Source organism: Melitaea cinxia, chromosome 13 (assembly GCF_905220565.1).
Source record: "Melitaea cinxia chromosome 13, ilMelCinx1.1, whole genome shotgun sequence".
NCBI classification, from domain to species: domain Eukaryota; kingdom Metazoa; phylum Arthropoda; class Insecta; order Lepidoptera; family Nymphalidae; genus Melitaea; species Melitaea cinxia.
The window spans coordinates 4,172,601-4,198,541 of NC_059406.1; the positions used below are offsets into that span (position 1 = coordinate 4,172,601).

At 34.1% G+C, this 25,941-nt stretch overlaps 2 protein-coding genes across 2 annotated transcripts in view; one reads left to right on the forward strand and one right to left on the reverse strand.

The window, feature by feature from the left end:
* Window positions 1-1,091: 1,091 nt before the first annotated feature.
* Window positions 1,092-25,941, reverse strand: part of LOC123659031 (clavesin-1-like) — a 29,559-nt gene continuing 4,709 nt past the window's right edge. The window contains exons 2-6 of the mRNA XM_045594309.1: window positions 12,946-13,118; window positions 8,687-8,781; window positions 7,481-7,625; window positions 2,439-2,632; window positions 1,092-1,662 (exon numbers count right to left, since the gene is read on the reverse strand). Coding sequence (XP_045450265.1) covers window positions 1,363-1,662; window positions 2,439-2,632; window positions 7,481-7,625; window positions 8,687-8,781; window positions 12,946-13,093 — 882 coding nt within the window. The 5' untranslated portion in view covers window positions 13,094-13,118 and the 3' untranslated portion in view covers window positions 1,092-1,362. The remainder of the gene's footprint in view (window positions 1,663-2,438; window positions 2,633-7,480; window positions 7,626-8,686; window positions 8,782-12,945; window positions 13,119-25,941) is intronic.
* Window positions 23,078-25,849, forward strand: LOC123659252. Its single transcript, XM_045594501.1, has 2 exons — window positions 23,078-23,718; window positions 23,998-25,849. Exons 1-2 carry the CDS (start codon window positions 23,078-23,080, stop codon window positions 25,847-25,849), a joined length of 2,493 nt encoding a protein of 830 aa, XP_045450457.1.

The following is a 25,941-nucleotide window of genomic DNA, read 5'->3' on the forward strand; positions in this document are numbered from 1 at the left end:
TATATATATATATATATATATATATATATATATATATATATAGATTTGATGTGTTATTAGATTACAAGTATAATTATACTCGGTATATACTGCCTACTTACCACATATTCCAAAGTTATATCAGAATGCAATGCTACGTGTTTTCGTATCTTATGAGAAGAGAAAGGATTCTGAATGTTGCTATTTCTTCTAGCTACCAATTTTTATCAACATAAAACTACATTTTTTGTATTTTAAACGTATATTTATACTGTTAAAAATGTTTTTGTATTTGTATAAAAAATGTGTTAGGAGTAATTACGTACCAAGATTCAGTAATTTAAAAACTGTGTTTTGTAAAAATTTACTTATACTATTTATAATAATTTAATATAAAAAAATTACAACACACTTGTTAGAAGTATTGTAAAATTACAATAATTACGTAAAATTACAATAGTAAAATACTAATCAATTGATTCTCAAGACGCTTAGCACTTTTGGAACGAAATATTGTACTTATACTAAACTTACATTCCATTTACATTTAAGTATATTAAACAAAATTTACTAATTAAGCTTACTGCAAAAAAATATTACAAAGAAAAATACTAAATTGTAATCTTTTGTGACAACTTCCTTTTGTATGTATTGTTGTATGTGTTTCGTATTGTTGTATGTGTTTCGTATTGTTGTATGTATTTAACGAAAAATTCTAGTAAACCAAATTACAAAAAATAGTTTTTTTAAATGAAATTCGACGAATAGTTGCGTAAAATTACAAAACATGTAGAATTTTCACATGAAGATCACAAAATTACAACACATATAATAAATTTCTTGAGATCTTTTGAAAAATTACTAGAATTGTTTCATAATTTCGCAGTGGGAAACATCGATTTTTAATTTTATCCAACCATTGTTTTGCAAAATAATTGGCATTTTACAAATATTTTTAACAGTGTTACAAACTGTAGTTAGTACATGTACTGGCGTGAATAAAGAGGGTCAAAAAATTCTGTCACAACTGTGAAAGAAGAAATTTGTACTAACAGGTCCAACCACTTTCAGACTAATACTATTCACAGGATATAAAATGACAATTACGACTGTATTGTATAAAAATAAATTTATTCTAATCCAGTAAAAAATCACAAGTACAAATTGGGACCACAAACACCACGCAATAGTATCTAAAATATAATGCGTACTACTTAAATTACGATCACAGCTTAGTTTTATTAAACATTAAAAAAAATCATCTGCCGCATCGAATCATTAACTCCCTTCAAATATATCACATTAAGAAATAGAAATCGGCCATGCAAGGCCAAATTGTCCTAAGAGAATCTTTTGGATAGTACCTACGGATCCTCACGAAGTTTATTCCTTGACATCGTAACCCAATGCTTTCATTTCTCTATCAAACTGTTCATCGCGGTACTGCTTAATCTTCTGTAACCATTTTCTAAATGATCCGTGGTTTCTGCAAGTTCCCCCATATCTTGGGGGGAGGCACTCAGGATCGATGTGCTGATGTAGAGACTTTAGATCACTGCCATGAAAGAATATTTTATCCCACGCCTGCTGAGGTATAAACTTCTTAAAGAGGTAGAAGAATGTATTTAGTAACCAGGAGTAATTGATTATATGACAGGTTTTCATACGGGCTGGCATTGATACCTGAAAATAAAATGATATTATAATTACTAGCTGTGCCGGCGACTTCGTCCGCGTGAAATTTAACAAAAAAGTTATTGTTCAGTTCGCAGAGTTATAAAATAAATACATTTTTAATATAAAATCCTAAGTTACTCCTTACTCCTTAGTTACTCCTTATTACATCAGCTATCTGCTAATGAAAATTTCATCAAAATCGGTCCAGCCGTTTCGGAGATTAGCCGGAACAAACAGACAGACAGAAGACAGACAAAATAGTGCAAAATGTTATTTTGGTTTATGTATCGTGTATATATCCATATGCATTTAGTAAAAAGCGTTTATTTTAATATTACAAACAGACACTCCGATTTTATTTAATTCTATAGATTAGATGTATTTTCAATGGATCTTTCTACCGCAGTGTAAGGCTAAATCAGAGCTGTTATTACCTACATTACATGTTAATTTTCTAAATTGGTTGGAAATTATCGACAAAAGGACATATTGAACTCTAGCCCGCATCTCTTGAAAGAATCTCGCGGTGTTGAAAAACCAGTTATATTAAAACATTTTTTTTTAGAGATTAAACGATACCAAATATTAATTTATGTAAATAAAATAGATACATAGAACAAGTCCTCCTATAATAAATACAACGGGCATTCAAAAATTTTTTATAGAATCAAAGGTCTTTGTACTGTAATGTCCGTAAGTACAGTAAATGCACATGGAACTAAGGATAAAATAAATATTGTAAATACTTTAGAAATTGATAAAAAAACAGAAATAAAATTTACCCCCATCAAGGAAACAATCTGATACGCGACTGTAGGTGTGAGCGTCGAAATATGCCGTAGCGTCAACCCTTCCATGTCAACTATGACTGATCCTCCAAGAACTTGGAGCTTTGGCTGACGTATCCCTATTTCAGTCATCGCCATCCCTGCTCGGACTAAATCTTCGACTGGAAATTCACTCGGGTCCCATGTTCCTACAACATGCTTTATAAGTTTATAGATAAATTACCTAAGTTAAAAGTTAATTTAAACTATATTCTTAGTGATGTGACGACCTCGTTAGGTCGTCAACATTATTTTTTGTTACAGCACTTGTATATATATGCCAAAGTTTTAAGCAATGAAAATATGACAAACGTCTTTTTATATACCTATATATATATATATATATATATATACTAGATGACCCCGCAAACATTGTTTTGTCATATATGCTATTAACCCTTATAACTTAAGGGTATGAAAAATAGATGTTGGCCGATTTTCAGACCTACTCGATATGCACACAAAATTTTATAATAATCGATCCAGCCGTTTCGGAGGAGTATCTTAACTAAAATTGTGACACGAGAATTTTATATATAAGAAAGACAACCAGCTTCATTCCTTTTATTCAAATTTTAGAATAGCAATATAATGTCTCAAGCTAGTTTTAAATAGCATTCATTGCTTGTTCGATCCAGTCTAATATCGTGGCTACTGCCAGACTGTTTTGTATACTAGTAACAGGAATATTTTTTATTCTATTGCGATTTATATTGTTTGATGTATTGAAATATTTTCGCAAATTCTTTGTATTTTAGAAATTAACTTCCATATAAAACAATCAGAACATAAACTTTCAATAAACTAAGGTAGATAAAAGATTGGGAGTTTGTATGAAAACATAAACTAAGTTATCATATCGTGACGTAGATTTTTAACGATTGAATATATTGATAACGTGAATTTATGTTTTTTTCACGATATTTTGAATAAACTTTCGATGTTTAATGTACATTTACAGTTATTAACAAACACCGGCAAATATTGCTAATGTTTCGACATCGATATTTTATCAATCAATGTGCTAACACGATATTTCTCAATATACATACATTCTTTTCTATTCAATATTTTGTTTTTATACAACTGGGTCTGCAAACTAGCGTAAAGCTCACCTAGCAGTAGGCTATTAAATTTTTACCACCCCTAACCTCTGAAACTAGATACCCTATATCCTAGTAAGAGATAGGGTAGGACATTTAGGAAAATCGGTGCTCGTCGGAGATCAAACTCGTTCATGAACAATCATGACCGGCCGTTCCATAATTGCAGAAAATGATCAAGATAAAATATTTTTTGTCTGACCTGTTTTTTAGTTACCCATTGTTGTGAACAGTGGACATACCCATTCATTGTCATTTATAGATAATAATGTTCTTGTTTTATCTACACCCAGAAAAGCTCATCACAGAAATACAACACTGCTTGAAAGCAGTATTATTTAGCTGTGATTTTTATAAGGTCGAGATACCATCCCAGTCGGACTACGCCAGATTTTAAACTGAATATTTCCTACCATGCCTTACCTCAGTTAATTTTATAATGAAACTATATCTATCGATCTAAAATCATGGGGTTTCATGCACTTTTATATTTATATTATACTGTTACAGGCTTTTTAAAACAAAACAATATATATGATAATTAATTATACATGTGCACGTTTTAAACATACACATGCAATGAAAAAATCGATGGATTTAGCCAGTAATATCCCACTGCTGGATATAGGCCTTTTTCTCCATGTAGGAGATAGCTAAAGCTTAATCCACCACGCTGCTCTAATGCAAGTTGGCGGATAAATTCCGTACTTATGAGTAATGATCATTATCAAGTATCTATGATAACAACCGGGAGCAACAGCTTGAAGTGCTTTCCGAGGCCCGGTGGGAGACCCACAAAGACAGACGACCAGACCAGAAAGAAATATTGTAAATATAAATATCCATCCCATGCGGGAATCGAACCTGCAATCGCCGGTGTGTGAGCAACTACACGGTACACGCACCAATAGACCAGAACGACGCCTTAAGATATTTAATTTTTATATAATTTATAATTAATATAAACATACGAATGCACTAATTTTACGAGTATATCATAATAAAATAAACTTGTACACCTCCGCAGCTATTTAGAAATGCCATACTAAGTAGGAGGTGAACGGAAATTAAAAAGCAGAAACTACCACTCGTAATATTACAACTGTCGCTCGCTTATTGTTTCCGATTTTCTTTCTCCGGAACACTGGAACAACTTGGAACTAATTGAATGCATGCTTCCTGCTTTTATAATTTAGATAGTACATATAGAACAACGGGTTAAGATCGACTATGTCGTTGAAACAGATACAGATAACTACACAAACTATTTAATGTTCAATTGAATAGCTTGTTGCAGCTTTCTGTTGTATTATTATTTTGTATATATAAAATTGTTGAGTCACTAAGAACGAATTTTATGAAAGTCCACATTAAGGTAGTACCAGGGACAAAATGTTCAAAGTTCAACCATTACTTAATATTCTAATGAATAGATTTGTTCGGTAGGGTGTGATGCATGACAGCATTTTAATTGATGAATCGATGGTAAAATATTTTGACCATCATCAAAACCAGTGCGGTTTAGCCTCAAAAGCTGGGTAGAGCAAGGTCTACAGGATACTGCTATACTTTAGATTTTAACTACGGAAAGGCCGTCGAAGCTTTTTCTCAGCTTTAGGTTCAAGAAAGCCAAAGTGGTATTTAAGTAATTGGAGGCTGATCCAATTTTTACTAACTATAATCGCTTAGTAGATCTCAAAAACGAAAGATATCGTGCGACTGGCATCATAAGGAAAAATTTAACTAAATAACCGACGTGTACCGTACGTAGTGTCACGCATGCTACGTCGAAACATTGCGAGATACTACTTGATAATACTGCGTTATACTAATGCCATCAGTCACCATTACTTGCGATTAGATATGGGCCTGCAATCTCAGCGAAGCAAGAACATACTGAAGTGTACTCGGCCTTTTTACTATTATTTATTTATACGGACTTGACAGCGACGTGGCTGACGCTAAGATCACGAAGAACTCAATCAATAGGGATTTCAAGATGACATACTAAACTAAACGCGCTATGTCACGTATTATATAAAATAATATAAAGCTTAAGTCTGGTAAAAGATTTAAGTACTAAAATTTTCCTCCAATAGTCATTATTGGTTCAGTTATAAAAAATCGTCGTGAATAAATACTAGCAGTTTTAAAATAAACTGAAGTGAAGCTGCAAGCTCAAAGGAGAAGGAACCCCTCACTATGGGATTTTTTTTCTTCTCCATAGGATATAAAATTTTGGTCAAAATAGTGGGCTATTTTGGAGAAACGCATATGTAATGAATTTCATAAAGCAAATATCACTAGAGTCATTTAGTATGCAGATACATTTATATGTATTTCTAATACTTTTTTTCTGTTTCAATAACAAACTACACTTTACAGATATTTGTTTTCGCAACCTATACACCGAAAAGTTACAAATATTTTTTCTTGAACTTAAGTTATGAACAAGCTATCAGTGATTAGATATAAAGTTATTATCAACCGATGCCACTGTGCTGATACGCTTATACGGTTGAGATAATTCAATCTAACTAAGCCTGACATTTATATTAAGCCCATAGTGTGCCTGATTAATCCCAGTCTATTGTAGATACAAACAAGATTCTAACCCCACTTTGATTGTTTGAAATGTTGATATGACGAAAATTTGTTAAAGCATTTTTAAGGAGCTAATAACAAATATTTTAAAGTTTAAACATTAATTAAACTACTTTTTTCTCCGTATGTTAACACAGGCAGGACGCATCGCTCGAAGACTTTTGTCTTCAAGCATTGCGGAAGCTCTGAAGATTGATTATATTCTTCTGTCTTTTGAATAATCTGCCGAACAGTATGGATGTGGTCTACGGTGCTGTAGCCATTTCGAAACCCAGCTTGCTCCGGTGGTTGGAATTCATCGAGTCTTCTGGCGAAATGATTCGTAACAACCCTCGAAAACAGCTTATAGACGTGGCTCAGGAGTGAAATCGGTCTGTAATTATTTATAATTGTAATTAGACTTATCGCCTCTCTTAAAGAACAGTACCACCACAGTCCTGGACCACGCCTCCGCCGTGGTATCTCAATGGATGACGGCGTTAAAGAGTCTTGCCAAGGCTTTTAGGGCAGGTCGGCCTGCAGCTTTAAGGAGCTCAGTCGTAACTCCGTCATCCCCTTCCGTTTTTAAGTAGCCCAAACGCTGCACTAATCTCATCTTTTGCGAAGTCTGGGATACACTCCGAATAATGGCGCAACAATGGTGGACGTGCATCTTTCGTGTCCCAAGACGCAAGCTTGCGTGCGCTCAACGAGTACAGCTGTCCATAAAAATTCTCAACCTCTTCTCGGATCTGAACGCGAGAGTAAACGGTTCTGCCATCCGCTGTTTTGAGCTTCGCAAGAAGGCTTCTCCCCAATGGTCTTTGGAAAACTTTGGACCCCCTATTCTGCTCAGTCTCAATATACTATAAGCAATCATACAATCATCAATATCTCAATATACTAAAGTATTTTATATCAAACTACAGAATCGTTTTAATTATTAAATCATCATCATCACTCTGAATCCTTTTGTGTCTTCGTAGCCGACAAAGATTGCTTCTTCTCCTTTATTGTCCCACTTCAACCTTTTTTCTTTAGGTATGTGCACAAATACTCGTTCACCAAATACTCCTTTTAGATCATTGATGTTTACTTCCCGTTTATGAAAGGATTCATATAGTGATTGGCTTTCCTGCTTGCTAAAAGATCAAAAGTCTATTAAGAAGTTACGTGGTTAGAAAAGAAACAAAATGTCGTGATGAAATATTCTTGTCGCCGATCTAAAGGTGAGTAGTGCGGTGGGTGAAGTTGCAACCTTTCTCCTAATAAAAGAGGTAAGTAATAGTGACATATAATTCATATACTTACCAAATCTGAATATAGATAGCCTCCCAACATCGGGTCTGTCGAACATGATACCTTCGTAGGCGTCGTTAACCTTCATAAGGCTCCACAAATCCACACCCTTGTAAAGATGCTCGTTCTCTTCCCGGAAGGAACAATATCGGACTAGCTGCGAAAAAAGTAAAATGATTGAAGAAAAAAGTAAATAATAAGAATTTGCTCGTATGTTAAATAACAATAAAAGGGGTGAAATAAAATCTCGAGCATACGAACTTTTACCACGTTTAAAATTTTAATAAATTAAAAATGTTGTAATCATGATAATAAAATTATTACCTTACATTTTTTTATTAAATATATATTTTTATATTGAACCCTGCCATAGTAGCCGGGATTAATAAATTATCAAAACTGTTAACAGTCATCGGAAAGTCAAACAGACAAACATAAACTTAGATTAGGCTGACATATATAAACTTAGATTAGGCTTAGGGTACATTTTATTTGACCCAGCTCTGGCTATTGGTTACCATTCGGTTTGGATATCTGTCTTTGTGGGTCTCCCCACCATGTCTCGGAGAACACGTTTAGCTGACGATCCCACTCGTTTGACTCATGGACATCTGACAGTAATGGTTACTGGTAGTATGGAATATATATGCTAAACCGTGTTATTATGTATTGTAGTGTATTGTGTTGTTATACTAAATCTATATAATAATGTATATATATTATATTATTATAGAGCCGTGTTGTTCTTGTTAGCACATTAATTAGTATGCAGGATACGGTTTATGATTCGCGTTACACACATCTATTTATGGATAACGACGTATATATATATATATATATATATATATATATATATATATATATATATATATATATATATATATATATAATTAAGGTTGATGATGATAATATCGCAACGTATGTGATCGATTCAAAAACAATGTCAATAACCTTAACGAGATACCATATGTAAAACCTGTTTCGTCGGTTGCTGAATTGCGCCTATAGATAAGTTACTAATATTCTTAGCTTGCTTTATCACCAACTTATTTGCGCAATAAATCTGTTTCATCCCAAACTATAAAACAGGACCTTTAACGGGAGACATAGCCATACTCTAACTAATTGGTCATGATTCTACCCAACGCGAATGGATTAGCGCGGAATACGTAGTTCAGTATAGCAAACGTCGATATTGTATATAAAACGTATACTTACAAGTTTATGCGCTCGCGGGACTATAAAGTTCCTTGCTCGTAGATATCTCAAGAGAAATGCGTCATCTGTCCGATGCGGCTTACATTGCCCGCGTTCTGCAAACATTTGATTAATATAATTATACTAGCTAGCTTCAGCTTTTAATATCCCACTGCTGGGAATAGTCCTCTTTCCCCATGTAGGAGAAGGATCAGAGCTTAATCTACCATGTTGCTCCAATGCGGGTTGGCGGATATATTCTCTACTATGAGTAATGGTCACTATCAGGTGTACATGATAACAACTGGAACTGACGGTTTAACGTGCTCTCCGAGGCACGGTGAGGAGATCTACAAGGACTGCACAAACAACCAGGCCATGGCAAACATCTGTATGACCAATACACATGTTTGTCATGTGCGGGGATTGAACCCGCAACCGCCAGCGCAACAGCTACAAACCAGTTCTGTGACCGTTGCGCCAACGCGTCAATGTTATTATACATTATTAATAATATAATAATGTATATAATCTTATTTATTTTTTTCTTTGTGCCACTTTGCGGCAAACAAATATACTATATTCCGCCTGAGAATAAGCGAATAACGTAGCCTATGGACGCCTGAAGCTATAAGTATTCAAAGCGCGCGTACCGACCCTATCTGTTGTCAACGCAGCTGATCCTTCAGGCTACTTTACTTAGCATGGCACATGGCATGGAATCACATACATGGAACACCCCTAGAGAACAGTATTATTTTGTTATATATTCTAGGATTGAGGTACTTCATTATCTATGACGTTCAAGAGTTTAAAAAATGTTGTTAATTTAAACGGGACCACATGACAAGCACCACCTTGCGTTTAAAAAAATAATCATCGAAATCTGTCCAAGAGTTATGACGGTACACACACATAAAAAAAAACAAGTCGAATTACAAACCTACGCCTGTTGTGGAGGTCGATTGATATATGAGAGCAATTTTTTTAAATTTATTATTCAATCAAATGAAACCAGCTGAGTTAAACAATAACCCGCTTCAATAGGCGAAGTTATAAAAGTCATTAACTTCAATGTATTAACTTTTTACATTACAAACGTAGCCTGGTAGACGAATTTTTAAAATTAGTTCAGTTATTTTTGAGTTTCACGCTAATGTCCATCATTGTCATCATATTAGGATTAGGTTTTTCTTTTACTTGGTTTTTTTCCACACATAATATATGTGCAAATCCTTTTGTTCCTAGAATAAGTGTTTCTATTTTTCATTCTATAATGAAATAGTGTAAATACTGCTTGTGTTTTTTTTTAAGTATATTATATATATATATATAAAGCAAAACACATGAGTTCATGCCACTTTTGGCGTGAACTTTTGGAGGCCTATGTCCAGCAGATATATATATCGGTCGATTTGAGTAACCTCCTCCTTTTTTGAAGTCGTTGAAAATACTAGAAACGGTAACATATATAAGTAAGTAGGTACTTCAACATTTTATGCGTAGGAACAAGGAATTTTTGTACCAACACACGCCATATACTCGTACTACACTTATTTTCTACTCTTTGTATATTTGTGTAGTTTTAGTTCTAGTATTTATAGTATAAGTATTTATATTTATTTCTTATGCGTATGTACATACTCGTAGAGGTATATGTGATTTTACTACTGATGTAGGCGTGGGTAGTTAACGAATCGCGTATAAGAAAGTGGGCGTTATACGTTATTATTATGATTATAGGTTACTAAGAATAGAGTACTATTTATTTTGTTATTGTAAACTTCTTGATTATTTATTTAGGACACATAATAATGATTTAGTATTATTTAAAGCTTAATTATTATTTTTACATCTCTAATATTTTTGAGCAATGTATTTTACAAACCTGTAATTTAGTTTACTAGCACATGCTTGCATTACAGGTTCTCCTACAGTAAGCTCCCCGCTCCCCGCTTAAACAACTTCAAATATTTTTCGTCTTTTTTTTTGTTCTTCACATTTTGAGTAAATTTCCATTGAATCGTAAGCAATTAACGCTCAAGCAATGAATCGCTTGCAAGTGACGTGATCCGTATGCGAACCGATTCGTTAAAAATCTGATTTCGTAAATTACTGTTGTTAAAACTCGAACTCGTGAAATGATAAATTTGTTTGTTTCAATATAATAACCTATAATGTTTGCATTTGTGTGAAAATATTTAAAAAAATTACAAATAAAAATAATATCTTTTTTGTCTGTTAGTTATTTATTTATTTATTTATTTATTTATATGTATTTGGGAAACAAACAGTACAACATAACACAAATAATAAAAGATAACAACGATATATCGCACAGACCAGTTAAGTTTCCACCAATAACCAATACAAACAAGAAGCAGAAAGTAAAAAATGAGATACAAATTCAAATAATAATTCAAATAATCAAATACAATGTTGGAACTCATACAATTAAATTCTTAAAAATTAATTATATAAATAAAAATCATCAAATAATTTCTTAAAAATTAACTATATAGTTAAAAATTACCAATTAAATTCTTAAAAATTAACTAAATAAATAAAAATCATCGATCAAATTCTTAAAAATTCACTATATAAATAAAAATCATCAATTAAATTCTTAAAAATTAATTAAATAAATACAAAGTTTAATAATTTCTATTCATTGATATATTGTTATAGAAATGTTTGCAACTTTGCAGTCATCCCTCACACATATGTACAAAATCTATATTTAAAATGATAAATTGACGAACTTTTAAAAATAATATTTTTAGCAAGTTTCATATTAAGTAATAAATTATTTTTAAAAAACCGATTTCAAAGCAATCTTGATAAAATTAAAAAATCCTTCTTTTGAATTCATATAATTATAATATTTTTAACTTTTGGATGAAATAAGAAAACGAAGTAGTTTTGATTGTACTATTACCATTTTTAACGCTAAAATGTATCGTGATGTTTGTAATTATGCACAGAAAGTAATACGATGTACTTTCATATAGATGTAAATATTTCCGGTAGGTAGATTTTTTTTATATTTCTTTCCTTTTTTGTGAACCATTCTAGAAAATGTAGATTACATGTGTATAAATTATCAAATATTTTGTTTAGTCTCACGAACTATTTGTAACTAGCCCATATCCGTGACTTTCCACTTGCTTCTTTTTATATTAATGACGTATCAAACGTTCAAAGGAAAAAATGTATCAAGAATATCAAAAAACAAAATAGTACTTTACCAGCAAAACTTTTTCATAAATTCCTAGTACTTATAGATATTGTAACTAATGTGATAACTTCGATTTTTATAAACGTCAATTGGCAAATAATAGTAAATTGGCCAACTTAGGTACTTTTAAATTTATTCAGTAAATATTCCGTAATGTACGTACACCAGGCAAATGATACCATTTTATTTATATAGATTGTCAGTTGTCTGCTATATATTTCTCAGATAGTAAAAAGATAATTTTAAACTTTCTATAATAAAAAGTTCAAAAAGGCGTTAGAAACGTCCACGACTTTCTAGTTTAATAAAGGATGTCATTTGTTTTAAAGTGTGTGATTATTTGCCTATGGCTACAAAATGATATGATATATAATCTTAAGTATAAAATTCTCCTGTCACAATGTTAGTTACCATACTCCTCCGAAACGGCTCGACCGATTTTTATGAAATATTGTGTGTATGTCGGGTAGGTCTGAGAATCAGCCAATATCTAATTTTCATACCCCTAAGTTATAATGGAGGGGTTAAGGGGACTAATAATGTATATGGCAAAATAACGTTTGCAGGATCAGTAGTACATAAACAATTTACTCCGAAATATATATACGCACATGACTACCGAATGACAGCACCAAATTAGATCATTCTATTTTCTTTGTGTTTGTTATCGTCTGGACAAACTTTGTATAGGAAATTTTTTTTATAAATATCAATATATTCACGAAAAAAGGTGGCACGAAGTTCGTCGGTTAGTAATAATATTTTTTTTTAATTTAAAATAATGTTTGCTTGTTTTCACTAAAACAAGCAAACATAATTTGGTGTAGGGAAATAATATGAATTAGAAAAAAAACTTGAAAACGGTGACATACAATCGTAATACAGAAAAAAGTCGTCGCCCTGTAAATTATTTATGTTACAAGGTTTATGTAACATGTAGTTACCGGTGAAAAAATTAAATTAGAAAAAAAAATTTTCTTGGTTGTACAACTTAAGATTTTACATGTAGGTACTAAGAGAGGATAATTTACGAAGATCTTACCAAATATCATTTTTCTTAACTCCGTGATAGCTGTCGCCCTGGTAGCTGGATTTTCGTTGCATATTTCAGATGCCGCAGCCAGAAGCTCCGGATCCTCTTTAGTGTTTAATTCTGCTTCATACGCTATCTCGAGGAAACATTCATACATTCTGAGCTTCTAAGTGTTACTGTTTCTGTAAAAAATAAATTAACTAAATATACGTAGAAGTACAATAAAATTAAAATCAAGAATATATTAGGCTGTCAACTTTGGCTTTATTTGAACAATATGATAACATGAAAAGTTAATCCGATGAACGATCTCACTATTTTGTATTAGTTATATAGTCTAGTAATATAATAGTATTTGGATAGAAAAGACTACCCTTCTAAAAATATTACTTTACTAATATTGTAAAAATTACAACCACTTGGAATACTGAATTGAAATAAAACAGATTTTCTTAAAATTAACGTTCTAGTTAACTATATTGTACCAACATTACATTTCCAAACGATATTTACAAACGAGGTTGAATTTTTTGTGTAACTTAGTTACGTTTTATAAAACCCTATATTGTTGGCTTCTGAAGTGAAAACGCCGAATTTGACGCCGCGTTGGCGCAACGGTCACAGCCATGGATTGTGTCTGTTGCGCTGGCGGTTTCAGGTTCGATCCCCGCACATGACAAGTATTGGTGTTTGCCGTGGTCTGGGTGTTTGTGCAGTCCTTGTGAGTCTCACCACCGTACCTCGAAGAGCACGTTAAGCCGTCGGTCCCGGTTGTTATCATGTACACCTGATAGCGATCGTTACTCATAGTAAGGTATATATCCGCCAACCCGCATTGGAGCAGCGCGGTTGATTAAGCTCTGATCCATCTCCTACATGGGGAAAGAGGCCTTTGCCAGTAGTCGGATATTACAACTGAAACATGAAGTAAAAACAGGTATTTTAAGCCTTGAAAAGTCAATTAGACATAAACGAGTTGCTCGCTAAATTTTAAATCTTCAGCTATGTATCAATTTAAGAAATATGACGAAAAGATTAAAAGATTAGCTCACTAGAAAGAATTAAAAATATAATCATTTTTTCGTACACAATGACGTAATACATAACGACATAATCTTAACTCCAGCAAGCCATTAGAATACAGCAAAACGCGAAAGTGCTACCGTGTGTAGCTTTACCTTTTGCAATTTCGTTAAAGACATTCATTTTTGTATGCAATATAAATTTCCTTTCACTTAAGTTACCTTCGGTGTATTGATGCGTTGAAAATTTAAGAACAACGAGTACAAGGTCAAACTGATCGCTTCGAGAAACGTCAGTGAACTCTATAAATAACCTTAAACGCTTATATGTTAACTTAATGCTACATATACCGTTCAATTCCACCCTTGACACGTAGTAACAGACTTGTTACGGCTTGATAAACATTCTGCAAATCAAGTTTTATTTTTAAAATATTTGTCTGGTAACCTGAATTCGCATTTGTAATCAAGTTCATTTAATTAACTGACTTACTTATTTACCATCGTACAGAAATTATTGAAGTTTAACGCAATATTTAGTCAATAATTTTGTTGAGTCTTACTGAGTTTGTACAATAGTCATTTTTTATTTTTTTTCCGAAGACGGGCAGCAGCGTCAGCGGTGCGACAAAGCCAGCCCTGTCAGCCCAGGTCACCAACCCGCCTGCCCAGCGTGGTGACTATGGGCAACACATGTGAGTTCACGCCATTTTTGGCGCGAACTTGAGGAGGCCTATGTTCAGCAGTAGACTTTTTTTTAATATAAGTAATATACATTACACATTACCACGGGCTTTTGAACCCATGTCCTTTTTTATTTCTAAAATATGCATTTTTTTTAAATCAAGGTAGGCGTTACTCAGCAACATCATTGTTTAAATTAGACTAACTAATTGTCTCCAACAGAGACGTGAGTCCACCGACCGGTTCTTATTCTAACGTATGATACAATAGCAGTAGACTGCGATAGGCTGTAGTGATGAGTGACATTTTTAAAAACAGTAGTTGATAAATGTTCCACATTATATTTCGTTGAAACGATACATATAGTACTTATATTAAGGGTTATATAATTATGATAGAAAACTCCAATATGATATTTTGAAATCCGGGTTTTTTTTGGATAGAAATATTTGGGAAGGAATATATCTTATTTACCCATCTAATGGAGCGTTAACTTAAATCAGAGTTGGGAGAGATATCTTCTGAAGTGTAAATATTTTTTATATATATATGAGCAAGTATTCAATTCTAAAAATAACTATTAGGAACGAGCAAGTAAACGTAATTCGAAACAAACAATGATTGTACGTTTTGTACATACGTGACTTTGCTTTAAAAATTCTTTACCTCACTCGACGTGTCTTCAAGGTAAGTAAATAAATATGTGCTGTTACTGTCGTGGATTCAATTCCAGTTCGAAATAAATGTTCTTAGATACACTATCAATACATAAAACGCCTCACACACAATAGCTACTATGCCATTAATGTTGGTCTGTACGTTTGTCTTCCATGTTCCCAGATCTCCGAAAAAAATACATCCTGGAAGAAGCGTTGAATGTGAATTCAAAAATGAATTAGTACTGATTTTAAAAATACAAAGTGAATAACCTTTTTATAAGTGACGTACTAGCTTAATGGCATTATGTATAGAACGCAAGGTACTATTCGGGTCAAGAGTACCTAGAATCACGTTTTTTAAATAAAAAAAGGTGTTTTTTGTGATGTACATAATTAACCAGTACTTACGACTCTATTAGTATCAATTTTTTGCAACATTGTACAACTTTTATGACTACTGCTATGTTCTTTTGAATAATAATGCTAGGTTTTATAACCGAAAAATATATCTCTTATACTATTAAACGAGCAATTCTTGTATATATATATATATATATATATATAATCTGGATCTCGGAAACGGCTCCAACGATTTTCATAAAATTTAGTATATAGGGGGTTTCGGGGGAGATAAATATGTCTAGCTAGGATTCATTTTCAGAAAATGTCGTTTTATCCCTGTTTTTAGGGAGTGAAAAAAATATCGTTAGAATACGAAGGTAAATTTCGGATCTGTCAAGTTAGTTGCAATAGCTCGGTGGGAAATCGGCCAGTCGGGATCAACCGAGAAGATCATGGTTCAAATCCCCATGTCCCTGATCAATTATTTTTTCTTTTTTTTTCTAATTGCACTCGTTATTTTTTTATTTAAATAGGCAGTTCTTATTTTTTATTATTATGACAGTGAAATCGAAAAATATTATTCATGTTTTATCATTATTAATTTTTAATAATTTTTTATTTTTATTTATATTTTTTATTATTGTCGGTAAAAAAAAAATTATTCATATTTTATAAATATGTAATTCGTAAATATGATTTTCAAAAAAACGCGATTTGTTGGAGCGCCTATCAGTTTTGAGAAACAATTACACTCAATCTTGTAATTGTGTGTGACACGCGTTGGCGCAACGGTTACGCCATGGATTGTACCTGTTGCGCTGGCGGTTGAGGGTTCGATCCCCGCACGTGACAAACATTTGTATTGGCCATACAGGTGTTTGCCGTGGTCTAGGTATTTGTGCAGTCCTTGTGGGTCTCCACACCGTGCCTCGGAGAGCACGTTAAGCCGTCGGCCCCGGTTGTTATCATCTACACCTGATAGCGATCGTTACTCGCTTAGTAAGGAAAATATACGCCAACCCGCATTGGAGCAGCGTGGTGGATTAAGCTCTGATCCTTCTCCTACATGGAGAAAGAGGCCTATGCCCAGTAGTGGGATATTACAGGCTGAAGCGTTGTAATTGTGTATTTTGTATCAATTTTTAATTTAACGTTATTTTTTATTTTTATTTTGCGTTTATTAATTATTTTAAAAAAAACCGACTTCAGTTATATCGACAAGTAATACAACGTAGGTATACGAAAAAATAGTCAAGAAATACGCATTATCAAAGATTACTCCAAAAGTTGTAATCAGATCTCGATGAAATATGACCACATGATAAACATCGGCTTTCGATTAAGTTAAAAATCATCAAAATCAGTACACCCAGTAGTATGTTAAGTATTATGTAGTTAATATTAAGTTATGCGGATTTTCGAGAGTTTCCCTTGATTTCTCTAGGAAGTTATCCCCGAACATACATGAAAATATATATATACTAGCGACGCGCTCCGGCTTCGCACGGGTATAAAATATAATTATAGCCTATGTCATTCACTGAAAAATGATTAAAATCGATCCAGCCCGCATGCGTTAACTTTTGAGTAAAAGCCGGCCGGAACTGCCGCAAACGTTACGTATCGCAATTTTTCAATTTATAAAATCTTCAAAAATATTCTTTTAAATCATATGCTGTAAAGGGCCATATAGATCTATATTAAATCAACAATGTATTTAAGGTATTTAATTAGATAAGGATTAATGCTGTATTGGTTAAAATCGCTTTGAAAATTAGCCATTATTTGTCGTAAAAAGTATTTGACAAAAAAATGTTATTGTGGGGTATCCATAAGAGATAGACATATACCATAGCGGAGCTTTCTGTAGAACTTTTCAATGTTTATAATACTTAGTACATTATTTTGATAAATCTCGTAGGGTTCAGGCTGCGTTTGCAATGTAAGCGGAAAAAATGTAATTATTTACGACATCACATTAGATACCTCAAAAATAACAGTATTTTTCCACTATTTAATGGATGTTATTATACATATAAACTTTCCTCTTGAATCACTCTATCTATTAAAAAAAAAACACATCAAAATCCGTTGCGTAGTTTTAAAGATTTAAGCATACATAGGGACATAGGGACAGAGAAAGCGACTTTGTTTTATACTATGTAGTGATATATATATATATATATCGCACCTTCGGTGCAACAAAGTCAAAACAGCTCATTTCTTAATTTTACAGGAGAGGACTTTTTTTTTGGCTTTTACGTCCTCAGTTCTGGATTACTATTTATAGTAGGTTTGAAATCTTTATAAAATTAATAGTTTACTTTCTTTGCGATAGTTTAAAAATCTTATATTAAATTATCAAAAAGTCCTAATAAAAGACATAACAAAAAAAGTGTCCTGAATTGTGACTTTGTTGCACCGAAGGTGGGATATATATATATTGAGTTTCCTTCAGCCGAATTGAGTAACCTCCTCCTTTTTGAAGTCGGTTAAAAAAAGACTTCATCCAAACCGGCAGCGAATCATTTTAACTCTCTCTTCTACTACTAATCCTTCACGATTTACTAAAAATACCGAGCTGGGCTCGGTCACCCAGGTACTTATATTAATTCGCTAAAGTTTAAGATGTATGCCTCTCTTTTTAGAAAAACCTCATAATTACTCCATATAAACTATATATCATTTTATAGATAATTACTTGCTCTACCGGTATCTATAACTGAAAAACTTACACTATTTAAAAAAGAACGTTAGGTAGAATTAAGAAAAAGGAAGGCTATTTTTTTTTCAAATCAACGCAGGTGAAACCGCCGGGCCCAGCTAGTAGTATATCATTATTTTAATATACTTATAATCATAGGTAAGCCAGCCCCTGTTTTTAACCAAATTGTTCAATTGTTTGGCTATATTCTTTAATGCCGTAACCACACATCATCCGTAACAACACAGCATTTCACCACGATCGCCCGTTGACCCGCTGATTCAGAGCCTATATTAGAGTAGGTGGCAAACAATTTGAACGTTTATTATAAAACTACGTATTTGAAATTGTTGTTTAAAATATTAACAACACCCCAACCAGGTTAAAATGCACTTTCACTGATTTTCGAAATAAAATTCTTATTTTATTATTTGTTTTGGTTATAAGATAAATAGGGCTAGATAAACACAGGTAGCAATAACTCGGTAATTTGACAATAAAAAAATTGAGTTAAATACCATTTAAGAAACTTCATGAAGCAGGCATGTTTTTTAAACTATAGGCCACCTATGTCCCCTATGTTTTTCTATACCACAGGTGCTCAAACTTTATTATAAAAAAATCGAATACACTATTTTTCATTTTTAAGTATTTAAAAAAAAGAAGCTGTTGTGGCTAGAAATATTTTGTAATGCGCGTTAGCAAGGCCGATTATCCACGGTTATTTCCAGAGAAAATCAATTCGTTATTACTGAATTTGCAGCCATAGTGCCCAAAAGTTTGAACAAAGGTATCGAATTTCGTACTTAATTTTTTTTTTAAAAATCCTAGACCGTTGCAGATAGATTTTTTTTCTGGGTTAGCCCTGTGCCCCTCCACAAGCATCTGCGGGGTTATCCATTAATTACCGGACAACCTGTATATAAGATTATATATAGTGCTCGACTCGTGACTGAAATAAAACGATAAACTTTGCAGGGTAATGTAATCAAACAATTAATACATTTCAAACCGATGCGACTTGATATGTGGGAAGTGATATGATAAAATTTTAAATCACGATTGAATTAGTAACATCCCACTGCTGGGTATAGGACTCTTTCTCCATATTGGGGAAGGATTAGAGCTTAATCTACTGTGCTCCACTGTGGGTTCGCGCATGTATTACCTACTATGAGTAACGATCATATTTATGATAACAACAGGGACAGCTTAACGTGCTCGGGGCACTTTGAGGAGACCCAAAATTTTAAATACCTTTCACTAATTAGTAATTTATTTATATATAGTTTTACTAGTAAATATATTTTTTATCAAAAAGAGTATTTGAACCAATTCTACTTCACCTTGACCTCACGTCTGTAAGTATATAATAAATCATCAAATAAATAAATAAAATATCGTGTATTGCTTAAATTACCTTTATTAGCTTTTCCTTAACATTTTTCGTGTTTTAATTTACGTAATATTATTAATCTAGTTTGAATACACATAAACGGCATTACATCATGCTGATTTATTAATTAATAATTTTGATTATAATTTGATTGATAGGCAGTACAATAAAACAATAATTCGTTCAAAATCGGTTCACAAACGATGAAGTTATCCGCGAACATACATAAAAAAAGTATAATATATACGGTCAAATTGAGAAACCTCTCCCTTTTTTTGTTGGTTAAAAATATATTACATTATTACTACACAAATAAATGTGTTACTTGGTCATAATAATAATATATTCTTTATTGTACACCAAAATATAAACAAACAGTAGTAATTACAAAAAAAAAAGATGTACAAAGGCGATCTTATCGCTGAAGGGCGATTTCTTCCAGATAACCTTTGGGCACAGGACATGATATAGTAGTGACGGATAGGAAGTGTACAATATTCTTAAGGATGAATAAAAATAGTTTATGATAGATTTATTAATTCATACAAATACACATATAAGTACAAATATCTATACATAAATAATCAAAATAGTATTAATATACGTGTATAAATGTAAAATATATATTGATAATATAAAATATGCATGTTAAAATTCTGAATTTATCTATAATAACAAAATGAATCGCTAAGTGTATGATTGGACTAATTTGCCTAATACTTTTGTTAAGTTTTCTAACACATTCGTAAAAGGTTCTTACAGGAAGAAATTTTACAAATTAATTGGCCAAAAAACTTCAAAAATTTAAGAAAACAACAATTATTTAAACTTTACGCATTTTATAGGTTGGCAGACGGGAAGTCTGCCGGGTTAACTAGTTTACAATGTAAATAAATATATCACTGACACATTTGTGGTTAGCGAATTAAGAAAAAAATCCTCATTAATAATTATGTTGACAAAATCCTAATAATGCGTCAACATTAAATTTAAATTCGTCCATTGATACAAGTAAATACTAGTATGAGGAAATAAATAAATCCTTGAGATCTATATACGTAAGTAAATGAGTAGTGTTGTCTTTGATGCACGTATAAATAGTGTGGTGTGATTTCTCCATAGTACTGTCAGTTCAATACACTGTCAGTCACTGTGTAACACACTGTGTTAGTTAACACACAAACATAAACACATACTTAATCACATTCACACACTTATAAAATGCAAATTACTTACTAACAATTTTTATCTTTTGTAAATTTGTTTCATATTGTTACCGTTTATGTGAAAACGTAATCCCATAACAAGTATTCCTGATAACTTGTTGGGAAGACTCCGTGTAGCTAATATTTAAATATAAATATAAATATCTTATAACTAGCCCTTTTTATTTAGTTTTCGTAATAATTTTAGCGCGGGTGAGGTAACTCATAACAGTGCCTCAAAAGAGAACCTATAACAATACCGGGGATCCTAAATTACCAATAACAAAGATATTACTTAACCCATTTGAGCTAGTGACCATGAAATATAAAAAAAAAATTGAAAAAAATTTGTACGCAGAACGACTTTGTTTCTATTGCCCTACAGTTGTCTATAGAATAATATCCCGAGTAGAAATTTTTTCGTCTTCCTTAGAAGGACCGGACCAGGCATGCCTGATCAGGACTAGATAAGACATGTAACGCAGATGATTTGTCTGGACCTGATCAGGATGAGATGAGATTTCCTGATCTGGACCCGATCAGGAAATCTCATCTCATCCTGATCAGCCGGTTCGGTCCGGTCCTTTTACCTTTTTTCTAGTCGGGATACGTATACTAGCTGACGATGGCGCGAGCATTCCTGTACGAAGGGACCGAACCCTATACCTGGTATGTACGCAAGAGGAGAAGAGATTGCTGACTGACCAGGAATACGGGTCCGGTGAGGGATCGCACGTTTTAACCATCCATGAGGCGCAGGGCCAGACCTATGAGGACGTCATCGTCCTCCAGACAAATACAAGGAGGCTCAAGATCCACGACAGCGTTTCGCACGCTGTAGTCGCGGTGACTAGACACACCAACACCTGTGTCTATTACACCGACGACCGTGACGATGCAATTGGTCGCTTTGTGGCGAAGGCAGCGGAAGCTTCTAAAAAAGACATCCTCGAGCACAGCCTCAGGATGGCGATTCACCACAGGGATGCCGCCGTTATTGAGGGTGTGCTCGAAATGCTAAAACCTGCTGTGGTGTGAAGACAACACAACAGAATTGTAGCACACTTATTTGTAAGAGTAAATTGTATTTTAATGTAGGGAAAAAAATAACAAAATACTAGGTTAAGTGTATATTGTAAGTAGGCCAAGTAGGTCATAAGTGTACATATACGTTAACTAGAAAATAAGTGTACATATATTATAGATAGCAAGTAAGTGTATATATAAACATAGATAATAATGACAATAATAATTAAAGTAAGGCGCAAAAAATAATAAAAAAAAAAATTAAAACATTAAAATAGGGCTATCGCCTTTTTGCGGAACTGAGATGGCTATTCCCGACATACGAAACAGAAAGAGTGCGTCAGCTGAGCGCGAAATAAGTAAACAAGCGAGTGTTTTGCCTTCTCTGTCGCCCCAATGTAATAGTAAAGTCGAGACAGCGATTACAAAACAATCTGCATCGACTGAGTGCAACAACATATGTGAAAAAGCAGTAGACGTGCCATCTCTGTCACCCCGCTGTAATCATAATATCGAAACAGCGATGACAAATCAACCTGTCACGGCGACCTCTCCTATGCGCGCGATCATGATGACTCATGAACGGAGCACGGTAAATAGCCGATGGCCCAAGTCAAAGACGTTTTCCGAAAGCGTAAAGGATAAAGGAGAATGGAAAAAACAAGATGTAACAGACGAATGGAAAACCAAACAGCGGAAGCGATTAAGAAATAGACTGATAGGTATCGAAGGGAAAGCAAACGTACAACCGAATGAGAAATTCCGGGCGGCAAAAATCATGGATGCCCTTTTTATAAATAATGTGGACAAAGATACCACGGAAAAAGATATTCTCGACTATATTAAGCAAAAAACTAATGTTCTTGATATAACATTAAAAAAGATCCAGATGCAAAAAATAAGACCCTATAACGCTTATAAAATTTTTGTACCACACACCAAGACACAGATGTTTTTGAATGATGACTTGTGGCCGGAAGGAATAACGTTTCGTCGCTTTGTGTACTTTAATAGGGATAATTATAATCAGGGAGAAGACAAGAAATTAAATAAGTTTAATGGATAAATGCACTAATATGATAACCTTTAATTGCCGATCCGTTATGAGGTCGATTGAATGTGTGAGAGGTTTGTGCAAATCAGCTGATATAATAGCCTTGCAGGAAACATGGTTGCTACCACAGGATATCCCATTTTTGGGCAGCATTGATCCGGACTTTCAGTACACAGGAAAATCTGCGGTTGACACGGGCGCTGGTATCTTGCGCGGGCGGCCTTACGGGGGTGTTGCTTTAATGTGGCGAAAAAGTAAGTTTAGCTCAGTGTCGGAGGTGCGGTGTAAAAGTGATCGGTTAACGGCTATTAGAATAGAACTGGCGGATCGCCCGCTATTAGTGTTCAGTGCCTATATGCCGACAGATACGGCCGATTATCATAATATTATAGAATATACGGAATGCCTTAGTGAGGTTGCGGCAATTGGTCAGGAATGTGACATTGACTTAGTGTTTGTGCTGGGTGACTTTAATTCACACCCAGGAGCTCGGTTTGGAGAAGAGCTAAAGAATTTTTGTACAGAACAGAATTGGAAGTGCGCGGACATTGAGATTTTAGGACTGAACTCGAATTCACACACGTATGTAAGTGACATTTCCTATACTAAACGTTGGTTGGACCACTGTGTAGTGTCGGAGGCGGGATGGAAAGCAGTTGTAGATGCTAAGATACACTATGATGTTTACTGGTCAGATCATTACCCATTACAAATTAAATGTAATTTAAATACAATTAGGAGTGAGTTTGTTTGTAATAATATTAATGAAAATAATGATGTTATATGGGGGGAAAGAAATTTGGAAGAGATAAAATTATATCATGAGCAGTGCGATATTTTGTTAAAACATATAGAGTTTCCTGAGGTGTTAAATCAGTGTAGTAATATTAGTTGTTGTAATCAGGAACATAGGGTTATTATTGATAGTTTGTATAGTAATATTGTTAATGTATTAAAAATTGCATCTAGTCGAAGCTGTAGTAAAAATAAGAATAAGAGAAAAAAACATGTTGTAGGATGGAACAAGCACGTTAGGTTAGCACATCGGGACGCGCGATGTGGGTTTCAGGACTGGGTTCTATATGGTAGGCCTAAAACGGGAGATATATATAACAACATGGTCTATACTAGAAAAGTTTTTAAGGAAAGATTGAAATGGTGCCTAGATAATAAAGAACAGATACAAATGGACATGATAGCTTCACATCATTATAATAAAGACTTTGGGAAATTCTGGAAACAAACGAGTAAACTGAATCCCAGGTCGCGAGTTCCGGTTAGTGTGAACGGTGTTAGCGAGCCCTCTGAAATTGCAGAGCTCTTTAAAAACCAGTTTAAAGTAGAATCTGTACTTGTTCCATCGGAGGAATATTCATTGAATCTGGGAGATGATTCCAAGTTAGTTGAACAGGTGGTATTTTCTGAGGTAGAGGTAAAAGCAGCTATAAAGAGCATAAAGCGCGGGAAATCACCTGGACATGACTCCCTAAGCATTGAACATGTACAGTATGCGGGTGAGCATATGTCTAAGGTACTGGCGTTGTTTTATACTGCTTGCGTGTGTCACTCATACCTACCTGAGGAAATGATGAGGACCCTGGTGGTACCTATTGTGAAAAACCGTACAGGGGATGTCTTTGATAGACGTAACTATAGACCCATATCATTGGCCACCATCATTGCAAAAGTACTGGACAGTGTGCTCAGTAGCCGATTGGATACGCATCTAAATCTGCATGACGCACAGTTCGGATTTAGACCCGGACTGTCCACTGAAAGTGCAGTGCTGTGTCTTAAGCATACTGTCCAATACTATACGAACAGGAACACACCAGTTTATGCGTGTTTCCTGGACCTTTCAAAGGCCTTTGATTTGGTGTCTTACAATAAGCTGTGGCATAAATTAAAGACAGAGACCACACTACCTGAAGGCCTTATACGTCTATTGAAGTACTGGTACGGTAACCAGAATAACATTATTAGTTGGGCGGGCTCGCTGTCGGAGCCATACAGGCTGGAATGTGGGGTAAGGCAGGGAGGAGTGACCTCGCCGAAGCTTTTTAGCTTGTATGTGAACCGTCTGATTGAGGAGCTGAGCAGCACCAAAGTCGGATGCTCTATTGATGGTACATTTGTTAACAATATAAGTTACGCTGACGACATGGTGCTGCTGAGCCCTTCAATCAAAGCCCTTAGAAAATTATTAGGGATCTGTGAGAGGTATGCAGTGGCTCATGGCCTTAGGTATAATCCCGAAAAGAGCGAAATGCTTATATTTAAAGCAGGTAATAAATGTTATCCCACAGTACCGTCGGTAACAATAAGTGGCACCTCGCTTAAAATAGTAACAAAGTTCAAGTACTTGGGGCATTGGGTAAATGCTGACCAGAGCGATGATATGGACATGGAACGGGAACGTAGGGCGCTGGCGGTCAGAAGTAACATGCTTATCCGCAGGTTTGCAAAGTGCACAAATGAAGTTAAAATAACTCTATTCAGAGCATACTGTCAATCTTTTTACACTTGCAGCCTGTGGATTAAATATACTAAGAAGGCCTACAGCGTCCTGCGTGTCCAGTATAATAATGCGTTTAGGGCGCTGTTGGGGCTCCCGCGACACTGCAGTGCCTCGGGGATGTTCGCAGAGGAGCATACAGATGGCTTTTATGCAATTATGCGTAAGCGTGTGGCATCTCTGTGGAGGCGGATACGCGCGAGCACCAACAGCATCCTGCGTACAGTTGCGGACCGGTTTGACGGATCCATAATAAAACATTGGATCACCATGCATGTTATGCCGTCGGACCGAGCCGCTAAATAAATTAATAACATTAGCATGATAGGTACATACGATATGGATGAAAGCCACGAAGAGTGAAAGGAGGATTGAATGATACTGATTAACTTGATATA

Bases quoted from the DNA above. Each gene is read 5' to 3' on its own strand.
- LOC123659252 (XM_045594501.1), top strand. From the start codon at position 23,078: ATGAGGTCGATTGAATGTGTGAGAGGTTTGTGCAAATCAGCTGATATA. The intron at 23,719-23,997 runs GTCAGATCATTA...AATTGCATCTAG, and splicing joins ATACACTATGATGTTTACTG to TCGAAGCTGTAGTAAAAATA.